General features: G+C 36.5%; 1 protein-coding gene across 3 annotated transcripts in view; it reads left to right on the top strand.

Annotated features, from left to right (window-relative positions):
• UBE2K (ubiquitin conjugating enzyme E2 K) overlaps positions 1-21,643 on the top strand; it is a 60,236-nt gene extending 38,593 nt beyond the window's left edge. For 2 of the 3 annotated variants that reach the window (XM_037138033.2, XM_037138034.2), the window contains 4 exons: positions 5,245-5,327; positions 15,991-16,090; positions 20,255-20,383; positions 21,355-21,643. In XM_037138033.2, the coding sequence (XP_036993928.1) occupies positions 5,245-5,327; positions 15,991-16,090; positions 20,255-20,383; positions 21,355-21,429 (387 nt within the window). In that variant the 3' untranslated portion in view covers positions 21,430-21,643. The remainder of the gene's footprint in view (positions 1-5,244; positions 5,328-15,990; positions 16,091-20,254; positions 20,384-21,354) is intronic. The other variant, XM_053672323.1, reaches the window with a different exon arrangement.
• The last annotated feature ends 383 nt before the right edge of the window (positions 21,644-22,026 follow it).

Genomic DNA, 22,026 nt, shown 5'->3' with positions numbered 1-22,026 from the left:
ATCGTTGTCTCTGTCATTTAAAATTCTACTTTTCTTTTGAGGTCTGTGTAAGTATCACGTCCTCTATTAAGCTGTGCCCATCAGATTGTTTCTCCTGCTCTGAGGAGCATTTTATATAATTTATATAGTACCAGAACAAATACAGAATCAGTTAATGTATTATTCGGGGGTGTGTATCTTTCACTAGCTTTTATGCTCCTGAGGTGAAAGACTGTCTATACCAAGAACAAAAACAGTCAACCGGAGTTTAAATCTTTCTTCTGCAATTTTACTGTGATTTTAAAGGAAGGTACCTGCTGTGTACCTCGGTTTCCTCATCTATAAAGTGCTGTCATAGGATTGTAAAGATTAAAGGAGTTAATCCATGTAAAGAACTATATTTAAATAATCAAAACATTTTTTTTACATTTTAAACACCTCTGAAATCAGGATGTATCTTTCAGTGGATGGTATGTCATAATTTAATTGGAAAAGTTTTTCTTAAAATGTACATAAAATAATTGTGTTTTGAATAAGTGATGATACCTGAGATTTGATGAAATAATAATACTTAGAACAGTGTGTGCATACAGTAAGCACCCAGAAATATCAACTATCATTAACCAATGACTACCACCTTAAGCACCCCTTTTTTAAGTCATCTGTTGGTTTTGTTCTGTAATATTTTATTATAAGATACAGTAGCATTAACAATTAAATGTCCTCTGTAAATTGAAATTCTCATACATTGCTAGTGGAAATGTATAATGTTAAAGGTGCTTTGGGAAATAATTTGTTTAGAATAGCAAATGTAGAGTTAACCTTTTGCCTTAGTAGTTCTACTTCTGGGTTTCTCTTCACTAGAAATGCAAACGTATGTTCACAACAACTTGTACAAAAATGTTTGTACCATTAGTGTTCATAATGCCAAAAAGTGCAAGCAACCTAATGTCTATCAACTAAATGGATAAATCAAATGGTTATATCCATATCATGGAATATTATTTAGTTATAAAACTGAATGAAATACTGAGGTAGTACAAGGAAGATACAGCTTTGAAAACAAAATGCTGAATGAAAGAAGCCATACATTGTATGATTTCATTTATATGAAACACTGGAAGAACCAAATTCATAGAGACAAAAATAGATCGGTTGTTTAATACTGGGTTGTACAGGAATAGGGAGTGGCTTCTGTTGGTTACGTGGTTTCTTTTTGGTGTGACAGTAATGGTAAAAAATTAGATTGTGGTGATGGTTGCACAACTCTGGATATACTAAAATCCATGAGGGTGTGCACTTAAATGGTCTCAAGTAAAAGTGTTTAATTATCAACCTCTACAGCCTTTATTATAGCTTCAAAGTGATTGCATAGTCTTGGCTCTGTTTTAGGCACTATTTTAAGCATTATTTCATTTAATCTTTGAAATCATTGTTTTACTAGCTCCAAGAACCACTCCTACTCTTTAGTTCAAAGAGGAAAATAGACTCAAAACATAAGAACTAAGGTCTGTCTAATGTTTTGCTACTAACTCCTGTTGCTCTGCAGGCCACTATTATTTCAGCCATTCTGTATTGAGGTAGCTTCAAGATTTAGAAAGATCTTTCTTTAGTCAACCTAAACTTGTTTCCCTCTGGCTTCATTCAGTTGTACAGTAAATGGAATTTAGAATTTTAAAAATAGTACTTATTCCATTTATGCTATTAAGCTTTTGCAGTAAATGTTAATGAACATGATAAATATGTTCTAGATATGTACATACTGGTTTGAAATTTTTACTGATTGGTAAATGTAATGGAAAAAATGGGGAATATTTTTATGTTTCATGCTGAATTGTGTTTGTATATGTTTAATATAGCAACTCTGGTTTAATTTTAAGCTTTATGGGGTAAAAGTACTGAAATTAGTTGGTTAAATTCTTTTTTCACTGTTGTGCAGCTAAAACTGCACAAAATCGAAAACTACATTGATTTGTCTCAACATGGTCTCAGAGTATTTTCTGTTTATTATTCTGCAGTAAATTATTGACCTAAAGAGCAGAAGTTTGACTTCTAGATGGAGACTCTATATCTTTGAATCAGTTGAATATAATTTGGAAGGAATTTGATTGCATACATATAGTCACTTATTTTTAGAGTAAATTGGAATAGATACTATATTAAAGAAAAAACCATTAAATTAGGAAAACTGTAGCTCAATGATTTGTCCAGTTAGGTACTGGAGATTGTGTTGTAAAAATTTTCTCTTTATCCTTGGTGTTATAAACATACTTTTCTATGTTTATGTGTTGTATGTTTTCTATGTCAAGTTGAGTGTAAGTACCAATACTTATGACTTTTAATGAGTGTGTTCATCTGCGCATGCATGTTTAAAATAAAACAGCATTTTCTTTTGTACAGTAAGTTAAAGATGGTTTAATACCATAATATTCTTGAGTTCCAATCTTAGAACTGGAAATTCCCAATGGAAATATGGGCTTACTTTTTACTGTGAAATAGTTGCCAATATCATCTGTATGTCAATAACTAAGAATAGTCCCCTTTTACTTTGGTCAGGTGACACTATGTGCCTAGTGTTAAGATTTTTGAGTGCTCCTCAAAGTTAATGAATATTAAGAAGTTACCCAAGTGATGCTAGTATTAATTTCAGTTGTGAAAGTAAAGAGTTGAGTTGTTATCAGTAAATGTTTTGGTATTTTAAACCATTCTGTGTCTGTTTTGTGATCAAATTACTTAACTCTTACACTTCATCCCTTCCAACTTCCTTTGATTCTACATTTTTGTTGGTATAAGATGGGTGGATTGTGAATTGGGTATGGAACAATAGGACATAATTCAGGGATACATATGGGTACCACTAGTGATGTTAAGGCTTAAGGTAGAGAAAGAAGTGAAATAAGTAAGGAGATAGTTGATGATAAAGAATAACAAAGAAGAGAGGAATAGGAGGATAGAGTGATAAACCACATAAGAACTACTTGTAAGAGCTACATTTATTTATTTATTAGTTTTTAATTGAATTTATTGGGGGAACATTGGTTAATAAAATTATGTAGGTTTCAGGTGTATAATTCTATAATACATCCTCTGTATATTGTATTATGTGTTCAACAACCCCAAGTCTAAAGTTACATTTTTACTGGTGGATAATGGAACATCCTCCTGAAAATTAAATTCCTTATTAGATCATCTGCCAAAGTTATTTATTCCTAATTGTGTAGTACAGAGTAAGAAATGGTTTAATAATTTTCTTGGTCCTACATGAATATGCTTATTTGGTTTTTATGTGGAGTCCAGAGAAAATTATGTATTGAAGACTTCTTTAAAAAGCAGGATATGGTTCACATAGCCTTAGATCACTTCCCTAAACCATAAATCTTTTGACATCATCAGTGGTGATTTAAAATTCTGTTTTCCAATCCATTTGAAAATACTGAACCAACTTTTGTTCTAAAGTCACAAAAAGTTGTGTGAGTTATTGAAATTCTAACAATTATATTTTGAATTCAATGAATGGTAAAAATTAGGGTGTGAATAGTTATATCTGTTGTGGAGAAATGTTTGTTGTACATAAACTCTCTATAGCCTGTCTTACTTGACCTTTACTATATTTGAGAGGGGAAATGTTTGGTCCAAAATAATGGGTTTGTCATAATGTTAATTGCATATTTATTCAATATGAAGTACTTTAGATATTTGTGATGCTCTAGTAAGTAGGGTAAATACCGGCCTTTCAGGAAAAACCTCACAAGTAAAAGATTATAGAAGTGTAATTAATACTGTGACACAGGAAAGTACAGGGTGCTATGGGAACAGATCTGGAAGAAGTGATGTGGAAGCTGAAACTTGAAAGATAAGTTTGAGTTAGCCAGCAGATAAGGGTGTTGAGGTGTGTTATTGAGAGAAAACACCTATTTAAAGGCCTAAAGGCAAAAAAACCCAAAAAACCTTGATCTCTTTTTTTTTGTTTGTTTTAATATGAGTTTTTGAGCAAATGCATGGAATACAAAATACAAGTGAGATTTGAGAGGTAGGTTAGGGCCAGTTTACAAATGTGGTCTTACACAAAGGGAACAAGAAGTCATTAAAGGGCCTTAAGCACAGTGGTGATGTGAATTATGTGTTTCAAAGGGTTTTCTTTGGTTTCAGTGTGGAGAGTAGGTTGGAGGGAGCAGAATTTAGGGCAGTCAAGTCAACAGACTGTTTAGTAACTCAGGTGAAGAATGATAATCTCCTTTAACGACATAGTGGTTCTGTGGACTGAGAGAAGTAGATAGCATTGAAATTATTGGGATTCTTTTAAGAATAAAAAGGGTCAAGGCATGAAAAATGTCCATTAGTCATTGGTGACTTAAGTGCTTTTTCAAATGGCATATATGTTAGTGAGTGAGTAGATGAGGAAGTAGAGACGGGTAGATAGACAAATCAAGTGGAAGCTGTTTAGCATCTTTCCATAAACAGCTTAGATTTGGAGCATATATTAATAAGTTAATTTTTGTTAAGTACTTAGAACATTGCTTGACTCACAGTAATTATTCTCATAAGTGTTAAGGAATTTTTGACTCAGATGACTATCACATGTGTCAGTTAAAATAATCCTCCTCCTCCTCCAAAAGCTCGTAGAAGGAACTGATGAACTAGATTTCATTTCATGGTGATCTGATAGAGTTAGCATTTTCACTTTATTGGTTTTTTATGATAAGACAAATAGGTGACTAGAGACTCAGAATCTGAAATCTGATTGTGTGAGTTTGCACTTTGCTCTGTTGCTAACTAGTTATTTGGTTTTTGATCAGTATCTTAAACTCTAAACCTCAGTGTCTCTTCAGTGCATTCAAATATTTGTCGAATTATTTTTTTAAAAGATTTTGAGAAAAAGTTGCTACAGAGAAATTAGGAACAGTCTTTTAACAGCCACTTCTTGTGCTTCCATGTACTATGGATTTTGCTTACTTTTTCCTTCAAACTATTCTATACCTTACTTCACACTTAAAAGTTTCCATTTACTGTCTATGAACACCTAGTAATTGTTGAGTTTCTTTAAAGGTGGAGCATTTATTAAAAGGTTAAAAAGAGTGTATATCAGTGACAACATTTAGCTTACTACTTAATGCTTTGTCTTCTACATCACTCCCTTCGCTTAGGCAAAATGATGTAAGTATGGATGCTTTTTTTTAAATCTGAGGACTTCTTACTCATAGTTCTATTTAAACTATATGTGTTTCTTCTGTTACTTAAAAACTCAAGTGTGCTTTATATTTCTAGGTCCGGTTTATCACTAAAATATGGCATCCTAATATTAGTTCCGTCACAGGGGCTATTTGTTTGGATATCCTGAAAGATCAATGGTAAGAGATTTTCAGTTTACCTTCTCCCTTATGAATTCCAAGATTAAATTTAGAGTGTTTAATGTGTAACTGCCTCAAAGCATACGCATATATTATAGTTTCTCTTATTTGGGAAATTTTAAAACATAATGTACTTAAGTACATAATTGAAAATGTGTTATGATTGAGATCACAGTCTGTATTTAAATACAGACTTATTAGGTCTATTTCATATGCTAGCTTTATCTCTTGAGAAGTCTTGGGCTTCATTATTTATTTTGGTAAATTCTTTATTATCTCAAGAAGGTATTTGTGAAAGGCTAAAAATAAGTATTGAAATAATCAGCACTGACTTGGGTGGAATGTGAAAAGTGTTAATTGAGCAGTTTAGGTTTTCAGATTTCAAGGAGTACTTTTGTAGGTGCTATCTTCATTTGTACCATTCTTTATAGTGCTTTCGCATATTTTTGTCTGATTTAATCCTAATATAGTGTTTTAAGAATTTTTACTCTGGAGCCATTACGTTCAAAATGAACCCATTACTTTCAAATCCTGACTCTGCCAAGTTTACTGAGCTGTGTAGTATGGAGCATGTTACTAATCTTTGTACCTCGGTTTTCTCATCTGAAAAAAATGGGGTTAATACCTGCTTTATAGGGCTGTTGACAGGATTAAATGAATTGTTTTATATGATTCTCTTAGACGAGTCTGGTATATTCAGAAATTTGGATGGAAAGATCAAGACAAAGAGGTATAAAAAGACTTGGAGTGTGGAAAAAACAGTAGTAAGTTATGTATTTGATTTGTTAAAATAGAGAAGGAAAAGGATGGAACCTGAATACTGTGAAACAGGAATGACAACATTCAGTGTTTGGGCAATTTGATTTATTTAGTAACTGGATAAACAGGCAAGAGTGGCTGGTTGGGTTTGGTTTTCTTTTACCATTCTAATAGCACATCTGAGTAAGGCCTCGCCCTCAGCATATCATCTCTTGGGATCTAGTATCCTGACCTGTATTCCATACTGTTAAACATTGAACAGTGTGGAATATATCTAACTTTATCTTATGTCATTCATTTGATTTTTTGACTTTTTGCAACTTATCGGAATTGTTGGCCTCCATGTTTTTACCTGTCAAGTCATCTCCAAGGCCCCTAGCTCTATCATTCAGTGATATTAATGAATATTTGCAGTGTTAGAGGTATGTTTCTTTTATTCATTTGGTTTTCAGATTATCAGTTCTATTCTCCCTTTCTTCCTGTTCCCACTCTCAGACTCTAACTAGTTCCTTCTTCATCTGGAGCTCTACACGTTAGAATGCCTCAGGACTAAGTCCTGACTTCCCTTTTTCTCCGTCAATACTCTCTTCCTGGGTGAGCTCTTCGGATCTCTAAACTTCATGGTTTATATACTAGCAACTCACAGATATTTCTTTCTTGAACTCTAGACTCATGTTGTATTGCCTGTTTAAACGTCCTTTAGGAATATAATGGACATCTCAGACTTAAACATGTTGAAAATTGAACTCATATTCCCCTAACCAAAAACCTGCTTCACCCATCTAAGCTGTTGGCAACCATGTCCTTGCAGATGCTTAGCCCAAACTTCATCATCATCCTTGGTTCTTCTTTCTCAGGTACTCTGTACCCTGTCTTGCGTATCCTGTTGGTGAAACTTCCAAAATCTTAGCAGTAATTTCATTACTACCACCTTGGTCCAAGTCACATTACCTCTTGCCTAAATGATTATAATAGCTGCCCCACTGCTTTTGACTTTTCCCTACTCAGTCTCTTCTCAATGGCCAGAATGATAACCACCCTCTCCCTTAAATAAAGCTCCAGACTAAAGTCTTCCACTGACTTTCCTTTTTCCTCAGAGTTAAGGACTCTGAGGAAGAAGGATAGTCCAGCAGGACTATCATCCATGATTATCTCTCCATAGATAGTTGAAAGATTATGGTGTATGTGATATATAGAAAGAGAACTTTAATTTTTGTACCAAGACTTTTTATCAACTATTCCCATTTCTAAGATAAAATAGCTGACTTTAGTCTTGTTTGATATCTATATAATTGGAATATTGAAAGATGTTAAAGACACATCAGATAAAATAAGTGAGATTGATGTCCTCTCCTTTCTGCTCCTGGGTTTGTTCTCTCTTTTGCCCTCCCCTACTTTATTGAGGTATAATTGACATTTAATGGATATGCATGTTTAAGCATGAATGTTTAGACCTCAGAACTGGGATTTGATGACTATAGGATAGTTACCTTAGAAGAAAAATAAATTGAATAAACATTGAACAAATTGGGACAGGTGTGCTAAAAACCAGTTTGGTCTTTTATTATTACTTATGCATGGCCCTGGCTGTTGTGGCTCAGTGGATGGAGTGCTCACCTGTGAACCAAAGGGTCGCTGGTTTGATTCCCAGTCAGGGCATATTGCCTGGGTTTCAGGCCAGGTCCCCAGTAGGGGGTGCGTGAGAGGCAACCACACACTGATGCTTCTCTCCCTCTCGTTCTCCTTCCCTTTTCCTCTCTAAAAATAAATAAAACCTTAAAAAATACTTATGGATGATGATTTACCTTTAATATATAATGACTTCTGTTAGTATGGTTTATTTTTAATTCTTAACCATAGCCTACTTGGAAACTATATTATGATTTCTTTTTCCACCTATTATGACTAAAGGTATCTATTTACCTGGGGAAGAAAATGACAACATACAAAAATTGCTCTCAATGATACTGCCCTTTCAAAAGACATGAACGGGCATTAAGAGATTATTTTAGATGTTCAATAAGCTATGCTCAACATCATTAGTCATCAGGGAAATGCAAATTAAAATCACAGTTAGATACCACTACACATTTATAAATGTTTCTCATGAATGGCTGGTATATGTAGTTTAACTGCTCAACCATCAGTAGCTACCAAAAGTAAACTTACACCTTTAGTATGACCCAGGTGTTTCATTTCCACTACTACATGTATATCTATCTAAGAGAAATCCAAGGAAAATGAGTGCATATGTTCACCATGAGACTTGTACAAGAATATTTGCAGGAGATTTACTCACATTGGAAATAATTCAAATGTTAGTCAACAAGAGAATGGATATATAATGGCACATTGTACAGTAGAACACAACGCACAGAGAAAAAAACATTGACACGGTCAACATGGATGATTCTCAGAGATGCTGAGTAACGAAAGCCAAGCACAAGGGGGTCTGCATTATATTTCTGTTTAGATGAAATTCAAGATGAGCCCAAACTAACTTATGATGATAGAAATTAGGATATTGGGCCCTGGCTGGTATAGCTCAGTGGATTGAGCATGGGCCTGCAAACCAAAAGATCATGGTTCGATTCCCAGTCAGGGCACATGCCTGGGTTGCAGGCCAGTTCCCAGCAGGGGACACATGAGAGGCAACCATACATTGATATTTCTCTCCCTCTCTCCTTCCCCTCTAAAGATAAATAAATAAAATCTTTAATAAAAAAAGAAATTAGGATATTGGCAGGGGTAGGTAAGTGTTGTGAATGGGAGGGGCACAAGTAATTTTTTCGGCTGGAAGTGCTCTATCTTTTGACCTAGGTGGGGTTGCGTGGGTCTATAAATATATACAAATTAATCCAGCAGTGTAGCATTTTTACTTTGCTTATTGTACCTTAAAACTTTTAAACAAAAAAGCTGCCATTCTCTTTAGCATTGTGTTTTGCATAAACATAGATCATTTATGATGGTCTTCTGAAAAATCCTTAACAGAAAAGTTAATTAACAGTGCAAACAATTCACATGCTTATTCTACATACTGAAGTCCCTAATGTCCCTACTCAGTCCATATGAATACATGTTTAATTAGCCATATTAACTGCTTATTGCTTTGAGATCTGAACAAAACTAATTAGAGGAAGATAGGTTTATGTGGTACTCATTCATATCATCCACTGATTAATTAAAATTAGCTAACACATTTTGAGACAATTTCATATATTGTTTGCCTTATTAGAATTTGTTTTTAATAGATTTAAACTGATGATGCATTGAATCCTAAAAATCTTTTTTTTTTCATTTTTTTATTGATTATGCTGTTACAGTTGTTCTATTCCCCCTTTCATTCCCCTCTACCCTAGCTCCCCATCCCCACTATTACCCCCCCTTTAGTTTATGACCATGTGTCTCAAGTCCTTTAGATTCTATATTTCCCATGCTATTCTTGCCCCCCCTTCTATTTTCTATCTACTGTCTATGCTACTTATTTTCTGTACCTTCTCCCCCCTTCTCCTCCTCCCACTCCCCTGTTGCTAACCCTCCTTGAGATCTTCATTTCTATGTTTCCACTCCTGATCCTAGCTGTCCTTTTAGTTTGCTTTTGTTTTAGGTGTGGTTGTTAATAACTGTGAGTTTGCTGTCCTTTCACTGTTCATGTTTTTTAACTTCTTTTTCTTAGGTAAGTCCCTTTAACATTTCATATAATAAGGGCTTGGTGATGATGAACTCCTTGAATTCGATCTTATCTGAGAAGCACTTTATCTGTCCTTCCATTCTAAATGAAAGTTTTGCTGGATAGAGCACTCTTGGTTGTAGGTCTTTGAATTTCATGACTTGGAATACCTCTTTCCAGCCCCTTCTTGCCTGTAAGGTCTCTTTTGAGAAATCAGCTGACAGTCTGATGAGGACTCCTTTGTAGGTGACTGTCCCCTTAGCTCTTGCTGTTTCTAGGATTCTCTCCTTCATTTTAATTTTGGCTAATGTAATTATGATGTGCCTTGGTGTGTTCCTTCTTGGGTCCAACTTCTTTGGGACTCTCTGAGCTTCCTGGATTTCCTGGAAGTCTAATTCCTTTGCCAGATTGGGGAAATTCTCCTTTATTATTTGTTCAAATAAGTTTTCCACTGGTGGCTGTGCCTTTCCCCCTTCTGGCACCCCTATAATTCGGATGTTGGAGCATTTAAAGATGTCCTGGAGGTTCCTAAGACTCTCCTCATTTTTTTGAATTCTTGCTTCTTGATTCTTTTCTGTTTGGCCATTATTTGCTTTCTTCTGGTCCACTCCATTGATTTGAGTCCCAGTTTCCTTTTCATTGCTATTGGTGTCCTGTGCAATTCCATTCATTTCAATTAGTTTTGCCTTCATATATTTGTCTAATTTGTGGCTATAATCAACCAGTTCTGTGAGGATCCTGATCACCAGTGTTTTAAACTGTGCATCTGAGAGTTTTGCTATTTCTTCATCGCTTAGATCTATAGGTTCTGGGGCTTTGAGATCTTCTTGCGCCATTTTTGGTCTGTTCGGGCCCTTTAAGTGTGAGAAGCGGCGCCTTGGACTCCCAGGTCGCTGGGTTGTGACACTGTATGTGGGGGCGTGGTCAGAGTGGGGAAATGGCGACCCCCTCTGCTGTTTCTTACAGCTGGGTGAGGAGCAGCGCCTTAGGTGGTTCACCTGGGCTGGGCCACTCAGAGTCGCTGGGTTATGACGCTGTATGTGGAGGTGGGGTCAGAGCAGGGAAATGGCGGCGCCCCCCACTGCCGCTTGCCGCGGGGACCCACCGGCCCCCGGTCCAACCACCCACTCCCTTGCCTGTCCACCCGCGCACAAATGCGCGACCACAGTCAACACGCAGAACCGTTCCCCCGCTGTCTCCCCCGTGATCGATCGCCTGGTGGTTGCTCGCTTGCTCACTAGGTCCAACTCTGCGCCTGGATTCCGTGCGCCTGAGTCCGTCTGACCGAGTCCTCCTGTGCAACCCCGCTTCACCAGCCGCTGGTTTCGCCCCTTACCAGTCAGGCTGAAGAATTTGTTGTTAACGGACTTCCGAAAAGTTCAATTTTCCGTGTTCTGGCTGTGTTTTCTGTTGCTAATATTTAGTTGTCTCTAAACTTGGTTGTGTGAGAAGGCACAGCACATCCACCTGTGCCTCCATCTTGGTGGAAGTCTCTGAATCCTAAAAATCTTGATGCAGTATGAATTAGTATTTTATGGAAATAACAATAAATGGAAAAATATTTTATCAGTTGTATACATTTTCACATTACTAAATTTAAATGCAAAAACTAAAGTAGAATAATCAAAAACATACATTTGAATAGAAAATTTTAATTGACATACAATATTATATTATTTTCAGGTGTACAACATAATGATTAGACATTTATGTAACTTACAAAGCATCATCCAGTAAGTCTAGCACCCATCTGGCACTGTACACATTTATTATAATATTGTTGACTACATACCCTATGTGGTACTTTACATCCCCATGAATGTACTCATTTGTTTATACCATTAAAGTTATTACCCTGGCTGGTGTGGCTCAGTGGATTGAGCGCAGGCCTGCGAACTAAGGGATCGTGGTTCGATTCCCCGTTAGGGCACATGCCTGGGTTGCAGGCCACTTCCCAGCAGGGGATGCTCCAGAAGCAACTATACATTGTTAGGTCTCTCCTTCTCTCCTTCCCTTCTCTTCTAAAGATAAATAAATTAAAAATTAAAAAATAAAGATGTTAATAGTGTTTACAGTGTTTAGGAAGCCAAAAGAGTAGATTTCATTTTGATACTAGTTTTATTACCACTAATTATTTTATTTTTAAAAGATTTTATTTACTTTTAGAGAGGGGGAGAAATATCAAGGAGTGAGATACACATCAATCAGCCGCCTCCCACATGCCCCCCAACTGAGGACCCAGCCTTCAACCCAGGCTTGTGCCCCAACCGGGAATCCAGGCAGTGACCGACCCTTCAGTTTACAGGCCAGAGTTCAATCCACTGAGCCACACCAGCCAGGGCATAGCTTTATTACCATTAATTATTTAAACAATGTCATAGTTTACTATACTATTAATTTTGGTTTCAGATATCTTTTTTTTAAATTTATTTATCTTTAAAGGGGAAGGGAAGGAAAGAGGGAGAGAAACATCAATGTATGGTTGCCCCTCATGCGTCCCTTGCTGGGAACTGGCCTGAAACCTAGGCATTGCCCTCACTGGGAATCGAACTGTGATCCTCTGGTTTGCAGGCCCGCACTCAATCCACTGAGCTACGCCAGCCAGGGCCTTGTTTTCAGATATCTTTATTCAGCCAATTTTTAGTGGTTTATATATACCTCCCCAACATGTTATTATTTTCAAGCATGTAGAAAAATTAAAACGTTTTCTCATTGAGATTGTTATAAATTCAATCTAAAGTTATAGCTCCAGATTTTCTTTTCCTCTTTAAGGACATTCTCTTTTAACATGTTTAACTTTAGGTCCTTAGTTTCTATAATTCTTGAAGTAATAACTCCAGAGGGTCTGTAATAGTTTGTGACTGTCTTCCCAATAAAGACACTGCAAATAAAGGAAGTATAAAGTATTTCTAATAAAAACCTTTGATCCTTGGCTGGGTAGCTCAGTTGGTTAGAGCATTGTCCTGATATGCCAAGCTTACAGATTCAGTCCCCAATCAGGGTACATATAAAAAATCAACCAATAAATGCATAAATAATTGGAGCAATGAATCGATCTCCTCCCCCTCCCTATCTGGGTTGGGGAATCAGTAAATAGCCCTGGCTAGTGTGGCTCAGTGGTTGAGTGCTGGCCTGCAAATCAAAGGGTCACTGGTTCAGTTCCCTGTCTGGGGCACGTGCCTGGGTTGTGGGCTGGCTCCCCAGTAGGGGGTGTGCAGGAGAAAGCCGCTCATTGAGATTTTTCTCCTTCTCTTTCTCCCTCCCTTGCCCTCTCTAAAAAATAAATAAGTAGAATCTTTTTTTTTAAATCAATGAATAAAATTAAAAATATATAACTTATGGATTACTAAGGGAAGAGTTTATCACTTTAAATTTTTTTAAATGACGTTGTAATCTTACTGTTTTAAAGTATACAGTTGAGTGATAAGTATATTCACATTGTTGTGCAACCAGTCTCCAGAACCGCACCCATCCCTTTTAAGTAAGACTTTTTTTTAAAGCAGTTTTAGGTTTACAGCAAAACTGAGAAAAAGGTACAGAGATTTCCCATATACTCCCTGCCCCCACATAGTCTACCCTGTCATAAGCATCCTCAGCCAGAGTGGTATGTTTATTATAGTTGATGAACCTACATTGACACATCCCTGTTACCCAAAGTTCGTTGTTTATATTATGGTTCATTCATGGTGTACATTCTTTGAACAGATATTTATAATAACATGTCCATCATGATGTACAGAGTATTAGAAATTTAATTGTTATGTTTTAAAACAAGATACATAGTAATCATGGAATTCAATGCAGTATCAGTCTTGTTCTTCCTGATATCAGCTAGTTATATGAATGCTACTGAGATGTTCTTTAGTATTGTATTTTTTTTAATTTGTCTTAGAATCTGGAGGTACTGAAGAAGATACTTCTGTTATTAATCAATTGATAGCTCAGTTGTCTTAGAGCTATCAACAATTAATCACTGTTTTTTACAGAGAGTAAAATATTGTTTACAGAACCAAAACCAAGGAAAGAAATGAAATACTATTTTATGGGGTATCTTGGATCTTAGAGCTCAGATTGACTCAAGCAAAAAGGTGTATGTCTAAAATATAAAACATACGTGACCAGTGTGGATCAGTTGGTTGGGTGGTGTTTTTCAAAGTGAAAGAATGACAGTTGGATTCCCAGTGAGGGCACATACCTAAGTTGCAGGTTGGATCCCTGATGTGGCTATGTGGGAGAGGCAATGGATTGATTTTTTTTTTCTCTACTATTTCTCCCTTCATTCCCCCACCCCTCAAAATAGATAGCTAGATAGATAAAATTTTTAAAATATTTGCAAAATATAAAAGGAATATACAGGGTCTGTCTGGAAAAAGTCCAGCCATTGTTAATATGATGAGGATAGTTTGCACAACATCTATGTAACCTGACAGCCAAGGAGGGTGGACTGGAATGTGCATGTGTAAACAATGATGACATCACTGTAGTAGTCACTGGTGGTGGTAGATGCTGTTGAGTAAGCATATGTGCTGTGTAGCTGTCACATTCAAAATGACCCAGTCAGTAGAGCAGGAGGGAAAATGGAGACAACTATATGAAAAACAGTTTAAAAAACAGAAAAAAAATCCTTGAACATTTCTCTGGAAACTATTCAGATGATTCAGAAGGCCATGGCTATGGGCAACTGGTGATTGGCAGCTTCATAACAATGCACCCACTCATGTATTACTTCTTGTGCAGAGTTTTTTGGTGAAACATCAAATCACCCAGGTAATTCAACGCCCTACAACCCAGGTTTTGTGCCTGCGACTTCTGGCTTTTCCCAAAACTAAAATCACCTTTGAAAGGGAAGAGATTTCTGACCATTGATTAGATTCAGGAAAATATTACAGAGCAGCTGATGCAGATTCCAACAAAGGATTTTGCAGAGTGTTTTGAATTGTGTGAGGTCACAAGGTGCCTGCTTTGAAGGAGACTGAGGTGTCACTGTCCTGTGTACAATGTTTCTTGTATATTGTATCTTCTTAAATAAATGTCTTTTTTTTTTCATATTACCTCATAATTAAAAAAAAGTCCAAGGAAAATTCAAGTTTCGGGCACTGCTTGAACCTGATGTTTCAAGAATTTTTTAGGACACAGTCTCCCATTTCTCTGCTCTGTTCTCAGACTCCCGAGTGGTAGGAAAAAAAAACTACCAACACCACAAAGCCTTTGTCTTCACAATCCTCCCCAAATTTTCAAAGTGAAAAACTTGGCAAAGTTTTTGCCAAACTGACTCTTTTTCCTTTAGCTTCTCATTCCCCCCTCTTCCAGCCCATTGCAGCTACCGTTCCATTCTTTCTTTTTCTGTGAATCATAGTATTTGTTTTTTTATTCCTGGCTTCATTTAAGACAGTGTCCTCAGGATTCATCCATGTTGTAGCATGTGACAGATTTTTCTTTCTTTTTAAGACAGTAATATTTCATGGTATGCGTATATCACATTTTATTTATTCATTGGTCGATAAAAACTTGAATTGCTTCCACATTTTGGCTATTGCAAATAATGCTGGTTTTGAATATGGGTCCCTGCTTTTAATTATTTTGGGTATATACTCAAACTACAGTTGTTTTGTTCATCTGTTTTGAGGAATTGCCATACTATTTTTGTTGCAATCCCACCAACAGTGCACAAGGATTCCAATTATTCCAAATCTGGGTGTGTTTTTTTGCTTTGTTTGTATGTTAATAGTAGTCATCCTAATGAGTGTATCTCAATTGGTTGAGTGTTATTGAACAAAGTCAAAGGTCTCAAAGGTCTCCTGGTTAAGGTACATGCCTCGGTTGCAGGTTCAGTTCCTAGATGGGGTACATTTGAGAGGCAACTGATTGATGTTTTCTCTCTCATTGATGGTTGTCTCCCTCTCTCCCTCCTTTTTTCCTCTCTCTCTTTAAAAAAAAAAAGCTATTCTTACTAAGACTCCCATGATCCCTGAATGAGTACCTTATATTTTGAGCTCTGTGTATAATCATTTCAAAATAATAAACTTATCATAGAAAAAAACTAGGAAAAGTCATTCAGTGTAAAGAAGAAAAAATGATCGGTGGATATGTAATTATAAATTTTGTTAATTATATGATTAAGCTAAAACCTAGGTTACTTTTCATTCCAGTAGTTATCTTTTATTCAAAAACATCTACTTTGCTTTTGTCATGCAAAGCTTTCTTAACTTGATATTTTCCTGTTTTTAATTTTAGGGCAGCAGCAATGACTCTCCGCACGGTATTATTGTCATTGCAAGCACTGTTGGCAGCTGCAGAACCAGATGACCCTCAGGATGCAGTAGTAGCAAATCAGGTAAGATTTTCTTTTCTGCTTTTGGAAGACTTTCTTATATTTAGCTTTTAGTCTCTAGTGGTTTGCAGTGTTAGTATACTAATATTGGAACATACTTCTCTTGGAGCTCAATTTGGAAATGGTTTCCTTTCTTGATTTTTAGTGTACTAACTTGATTGGATATATGCTAGATACATTTTTTAAAATGTGAAAATTTTCAGACAGCTGACCCTTAGTTAAATATCCAAGTCACAGACTTGGAATTCTTCTCTGTGTATGTATCCTTTTCTCTTGTTGATGCCAGTTCCAACAGAGGATTTTGCAGAGTGCTTTGAACTATGTGAGGTCCCAGGGTACCTACTTCAGAATCCTTTTTGGAATCAGCATTAGTTGATTCTTTTTTTTTTAAAACATACTTTATTGATTATGCTATTACTGTTGTCCCAGTTTTTCCTCCTTTGACCTGCTCCACCTGGTACCTTCATTCCCTCCAGCACTGCTGTATTAGTTCAAGGCCATGGGTCATGCATTCAAGTTCTTTGGGTACTCCATTTCTTACACTGTTCTTAACAATCCCTGTCTATTTTTGTACCTGCTAATTTGTACTTCTTAATCTCTGTACCTTTTTCCCTGTTTTCCCTCTTCCCACTCCCAACTGATAACCCTCCAAATGATACTCATGTTCATGATTCTCTTTTTGTTCTTGTTTTGCTCAGTTTGTTTTTCAGATTCATTTGTTGATAGTTGTGAATTTATTGTTCTTTTTAACATTCATAGTTTTGATCTTCTTTTTCTTCTATAATTCTTTCATATAATAATGGCTTAGTGATGATGAACTCCTTTAGTTTTACCTTGTCTGGGAAGCACTTTACCGGCCCTCCCATTCTAAATGATAGCTTTCCTGGATAGAATAATCTAGATTGTAGGTCCTTGCTTTTCATCACTTTGAATACTTCTTGCCAGTCTCTTTAGCATGCAAAGTTTCTTTTTAGAAATCACTAGACAATCTTATGGAGACTCCTTTGTAGATAACTATCTCCTTTTCTCTTACTGCTTTTAAGGTTGTCTTTATCTTTAGCCCTGGCTGGTGTCGTTCGGTGGATTGAGTGCTGGCCTACGAACCAAAGGGTTACTGGTTCGATTCCCAGTAGTCAGGGCACACGCCGCCTGGGTTGCAGATAGGGTCACCAGCTGGGAGCACACAAGAGGCACCACACATTGATGTTTCTCTCCCTCCCTTTCTTCTTCCCTTTCCCTCTAAAAATAAATAAATAAAATCTTCAAAAAATATATTTTCTTTCTGTCCTTAACCTTTGGCATTTTAATTTTGGTGTGGTCCTATTTAGGTCCATCTTGTTTGGGACTCAGTGCTTCCTGCACCAGGTTAGGGCAGTTTTCTTTCATTATTTTTTCAAATAAGCTTTCATTTTTTTTTTTTTGCTCTTTTTCTTATCCTTCTGGCACTGATACGATTCAGATGTTGATAAGTTTGGAGATACTCCAGAGGCTCTTTAGCCTACCTTCATTTTTGGGATTTATTTGTTTGTTTGTTTGATTGATTGATTGATTGATTTCCTTTTTATCTTTGTTTGAATGCTTTTTTTCTTCCTTACATTCCAAATTGTTGATTTGATTCTTCAACTCCTCCATGTTGGTTCCCTGTAGGTTTTTCTTTATTTCACTTAATGTTAATGTAACCTTCATTTCTGCCTGGATCTTCTTTATGCTTTTGAAGTACCCAGTGAGTTCTTTGAGCATCCTGATAGCCAGTGCTTTGAACTCTGTATCTGGTAGGTTGGCTATCTTCGTTTTAGCTCTTTCTCTGAAATTTTCTTTTGTTCTTTCATTTGGGCCATACTTCTTTGTCTCCTCATTTTGTCAGCCTCTCTGTGTACTAGGTAGAGCTGCTATGACTCCCTATCTTAGTAATGTGGGCTATTGTAAGTTGTAGAAAAGTTCATCTGTAAGTTACTTGGCCTGGAGTCTTTAGTAATGACCAGGGCAGGGCACCCCATGTCACTGCTCTGTTGCTGTGTTAAGAAGAACTCGGGGAGGGGGACAGTGCTGCTGTCTGGCCTCTGGAGTTTTGCCTGAGAGGAAACCGGGTCCTGGAACTCACCTGATGCCAGTCATCTCAGTTTCTCCTCATTTGCCACTGGTGCCTTCCAATTTTTGCCCTGATGCTGAATCCCAGAGGGAGTGAAAATCCTAAGTTCTTTGCAGACCCTTTTAGAGGAAACTCCTAAGAATCCCAGTTTCTTCTGCTGCCCCAGCCCCCATTGGTTTTTACTGCCAGAAGTTATGAAGACTTTTATCTCCCTGGTGCTGAAACCCCGGGCTAGATGATCTGGTCTGGGGCTAGGATCTTTTGCTCCCAGTATCCCACCTGATTTTTTTTTATTCATCACATATAGATGTGGGACTGCCCTTTCTACATCTCAGCACCAGTCCACCATGCCCCTCTGTGCCTCTCTACCCCTCCTACCTGTCTGGATGGATGTAGCTTCTTTAAATTTTTGGTTGTCGGACTTTGGTACAGCTTGATTTTCTGACTATTCTGAGTGATACTTGTTTTTTAGTCTAGTTTTAATTTTTTCTGTAGTTTGCAGAAGCGTGCTGTGTTTACCTATACCTCAATCATGACTGGAAATCTTATTTATTTATTTTTCGAGAGGAGAAGGGAAGGAGAAAGTGAGGGAGAGACACATAGATGTGTAAAAGAAAAAAGAAAAATGGCTTGGTTGCCTCCCACATGTCCCGAACTAGGGGACCTGGCCAGCAACCCAGGCATGTGCCCTGACTAGGAATCAAATCAGCAACCTTTTGGTTTACAGTCCAGCACTCAATCCACTGAGCCACACCAGCCAGCATTTCTTGTTGATTCTATTCCCAGAATCTCCTGTTACCATACTTCTCTGCCACAGTACACGTTTTGAAATTTTTCATTTCTACTGCTATGATAGAGCTCCCTTTTTCAGCCACTTCCTTACTGCATGTTCTATATAAATACCAGTTAGCTTTATAAAGTGCAAATCTTACTTTACTACTGAAAGCTTTCTACTGTTACCTACTTGGTAAGTCTAAATTCTTTAGTTTGCAGAGTTTTCCTCCATGATTTGAACTGTCTGCAAATCCAGCGTAATTTCCTAAATTCTAATTGTTCTTCAAATTCTCGTTTTTTCAGGGTGATCTTCATTTCTATATGTCATTTTAGCCAATCTGCCATGTTTCTTCTACCTGAGGAAACTTTCTCTCTTAGCAAACTCCTCTATTTCCTTGCAAAGTTGTTCACTCTTTTCTTCTGTATATATATATTTATGTTAAAATGTTCTATTTGTCTCAGAGTGCTTAGAATTATGGTTTCACGTGTTATATATATGTGCTGTTGATTCATTCTTGGTAATCAGGAGCTTAGCTTGAGTCTTAGCTTTGATTTCCTATTTAGTTCTGAGCCACAGATGCTGAGGTGGATCTCAGTAGTCTTAAAATATTAAAGATGTATTAAACACTTTAAAAAGATATAAAGTGAACTGAACAGTTATTTTAAGTGCATACTCTGCTTTATTAAGTAATAGAATATTTGAAAATAAATTTACCTCTTCTCAATGCATATGGGAAGTTTTAAGGTAAGTTCATAATCATCTCAAAACATGTGCTGTAAGTTAGGACATGTGCTATAAATAAGGGTTTTCTTAAATCACTATACACTGATACAGCTCTAGCAAAATAGTGAAGTCTAGTTGTATATTCTAGCCTGAACTGTGGTTAATACAAAAGTTTGGTCACATTTATTAATGTCCACATTATTTTAGAAACTAGTAATTCTGTTTAGTTGTGTAATGCTTGCCCTATAGTGTTCAGAAACATCTCTAATTAAAAAGAATTTCTGACATCTCACTTGACTTATTTATCAACTCTAATCTCCAATTTTAACAAACAAAAAAGAATACTATTATTATCCTTTGTTTTTCTTTTGTTAATATAACTTAAGAATTATAGCTTCAGGTTAAACAGGCTTTTCGTGAGTGACATAGTTTACTTGCAGTGGACAGTGAATCAGTAACATTTAAAATTACATTAGTTTTATTTAGAAAAACCAGGTTATTGGGCAATTAGAACTGAGCTACTATACTGAATGTTACAGCTCTATTGTCATGTATGTCAATTTTTTTTTTCCTTATATAGTACAAACAAAATCCTGAAATGTTCAAACAGACAGCTCGACTCTGGGCACATGTGTATGCTGGAGCACCAGTTTCTAGTCCAGAATACACCAAAAAAATAGAAAATCTATGTGCTATGGGCTTTGATAGGGTAAGTAATGTAAAGGTATGCTGATTTTGCTATATTGATTGATTTGATTTTTTTTTTTAACTTTTTATTTAAGATTTTATTTATTTATCTTTAGAGGGGAAGGGAAGGAGAGAGGGAGAGAAATATCAACATATGGTTGGTTGCCTCTTGTGTGTGCCCTGCTGGGAACTGGCCTGCAACCCAGGCATGTGCCCTGACTAGGCATCGAACCACGATCTTTTAGTTCGCAGGCCTACGCTCAGTCCACTGAGCCACACCAGCCAGGGTGATTGATTTGATTTTTTATGTTATTTATTTTAGATAAAAGAGAAACATTGATTTGTTGTTCCACTTTCATTGGTTGATATCTGTATGTGCCCTAACGGGAGATCAAACCTATGGCTTTGGCATTTTGGGACAGCACTCTAACCAACTGAGCTACCCAGCCAGGGCAATATATTATTGATTAATTTTAAATGATTGAGGCAAATTATTGGCTAACAAAATTTGTTCAGAAATACTCTAAATTTAGTATTTATTTATTTATTTTCTTTACTGGTCAATAGAGAGGAGGAAGGGAGAAAAAGAAAAACATTGACTTGTTGTTCCACTTACTTATGCATTCATTGGTTGATTCTTGCATGTGCCTGACTGGAGATCAAACCCACCCACAACCTTGGCATATCAACTCTTGTAGTTGATATAATTGCTGTAACTAACTGAGCTATGGGTCCAGAGCTCTAAATTTAGTTTTGATAAGTTTTCTGTTATTAAAAATCAGTGATTTTTCTTTTCATCTTACTGATTCCAATCATTAGTTTTAGAAGCTTTTATGCACTACAGTTCAACAAAGATAAGAACAAAAACAAAGTGTGGTTCTCAATATAAAGACAATGAATGATTCAATTTTTAAAATCTTGAAAAAACAAAAAGAAAAGTTTCCTTGAGATTTGATTTTTTTGCGGGGGGGTCCTCTCTTTTTTTCTCTACAGAATGCAGTAATAGTGGCCTTGTCTTCAAAATCATGGGATGTAGAGACTGCAACAGAATTGCTTCTGAGTAACTGAGGCATAGTGAGAGAGCTGCTGATATAGTCAAGCTTGCCCTTCTTGAGGAGCATCAACATCTGTTATTTTTAGGATTCTGCATAGATTTCTTTTAAACTGGCATTCTTGCCTAATGTTGTTATCTAGGCACCATTGGAGACTGAAAAAAAAAATCCCTGCTCTGTAAATAAAGCTAATTAAACGTCTGTAAATTTAAAAAGGGGAAATACTTTAATTTTTTTTTCTTACTTAATAGTGTAAAAATTCTTTGAGCTAAGCGAAACCATGGAAAAAACATGCTACTTTAGTGTTTAGCAGTGTACCAAGACTAGCAAGAGTTTGCTTCAGGATTTTGTTGAATAATTAAGATAATATTTTGAGTGTGTCAGGACCATTCAAATTGTTGGTGTTGCATCACAGCTACCTTAACTGTTTTTAACATGGATCCTCTGTGCCTGTGAATTTACTTGCATGCTTGTACTTGACTTCTTAGGATGGGTAGCTGAAAAGACCACCATTTTAAGCTTTTGAGAATTCTTAAGTATGAGATGTATCCAGAATTGAAGATGGTGACCTATTCAGAGCCTTTTTGTCCTAGTCAGCAATCTGGGACACCAT

Source organism: Artibeus jamaicensis, unplaced genomic scaffold (assembly GCF_021234435.1).
Source record: "Artibeus jamaicensis isolate MK-2021 breed Jamaican fruit bat unplaced genomic scaffold, CSHL_Jam_final contig_76, whole genome shotgun sequence".
Taxonomy (NCBI): domain Eukaryota; kingdom Metazoa; phylum Chordata; class Mammalia; order Chiroptera; family Phyllostomidae; genus Artibeus; species Artibeus jamaicensis.
The sequence above is the reverse complement of the archived record's forward strand: the minus strand, read 5'-3'. Positions and strand labels throughout refer to the sequence as shown.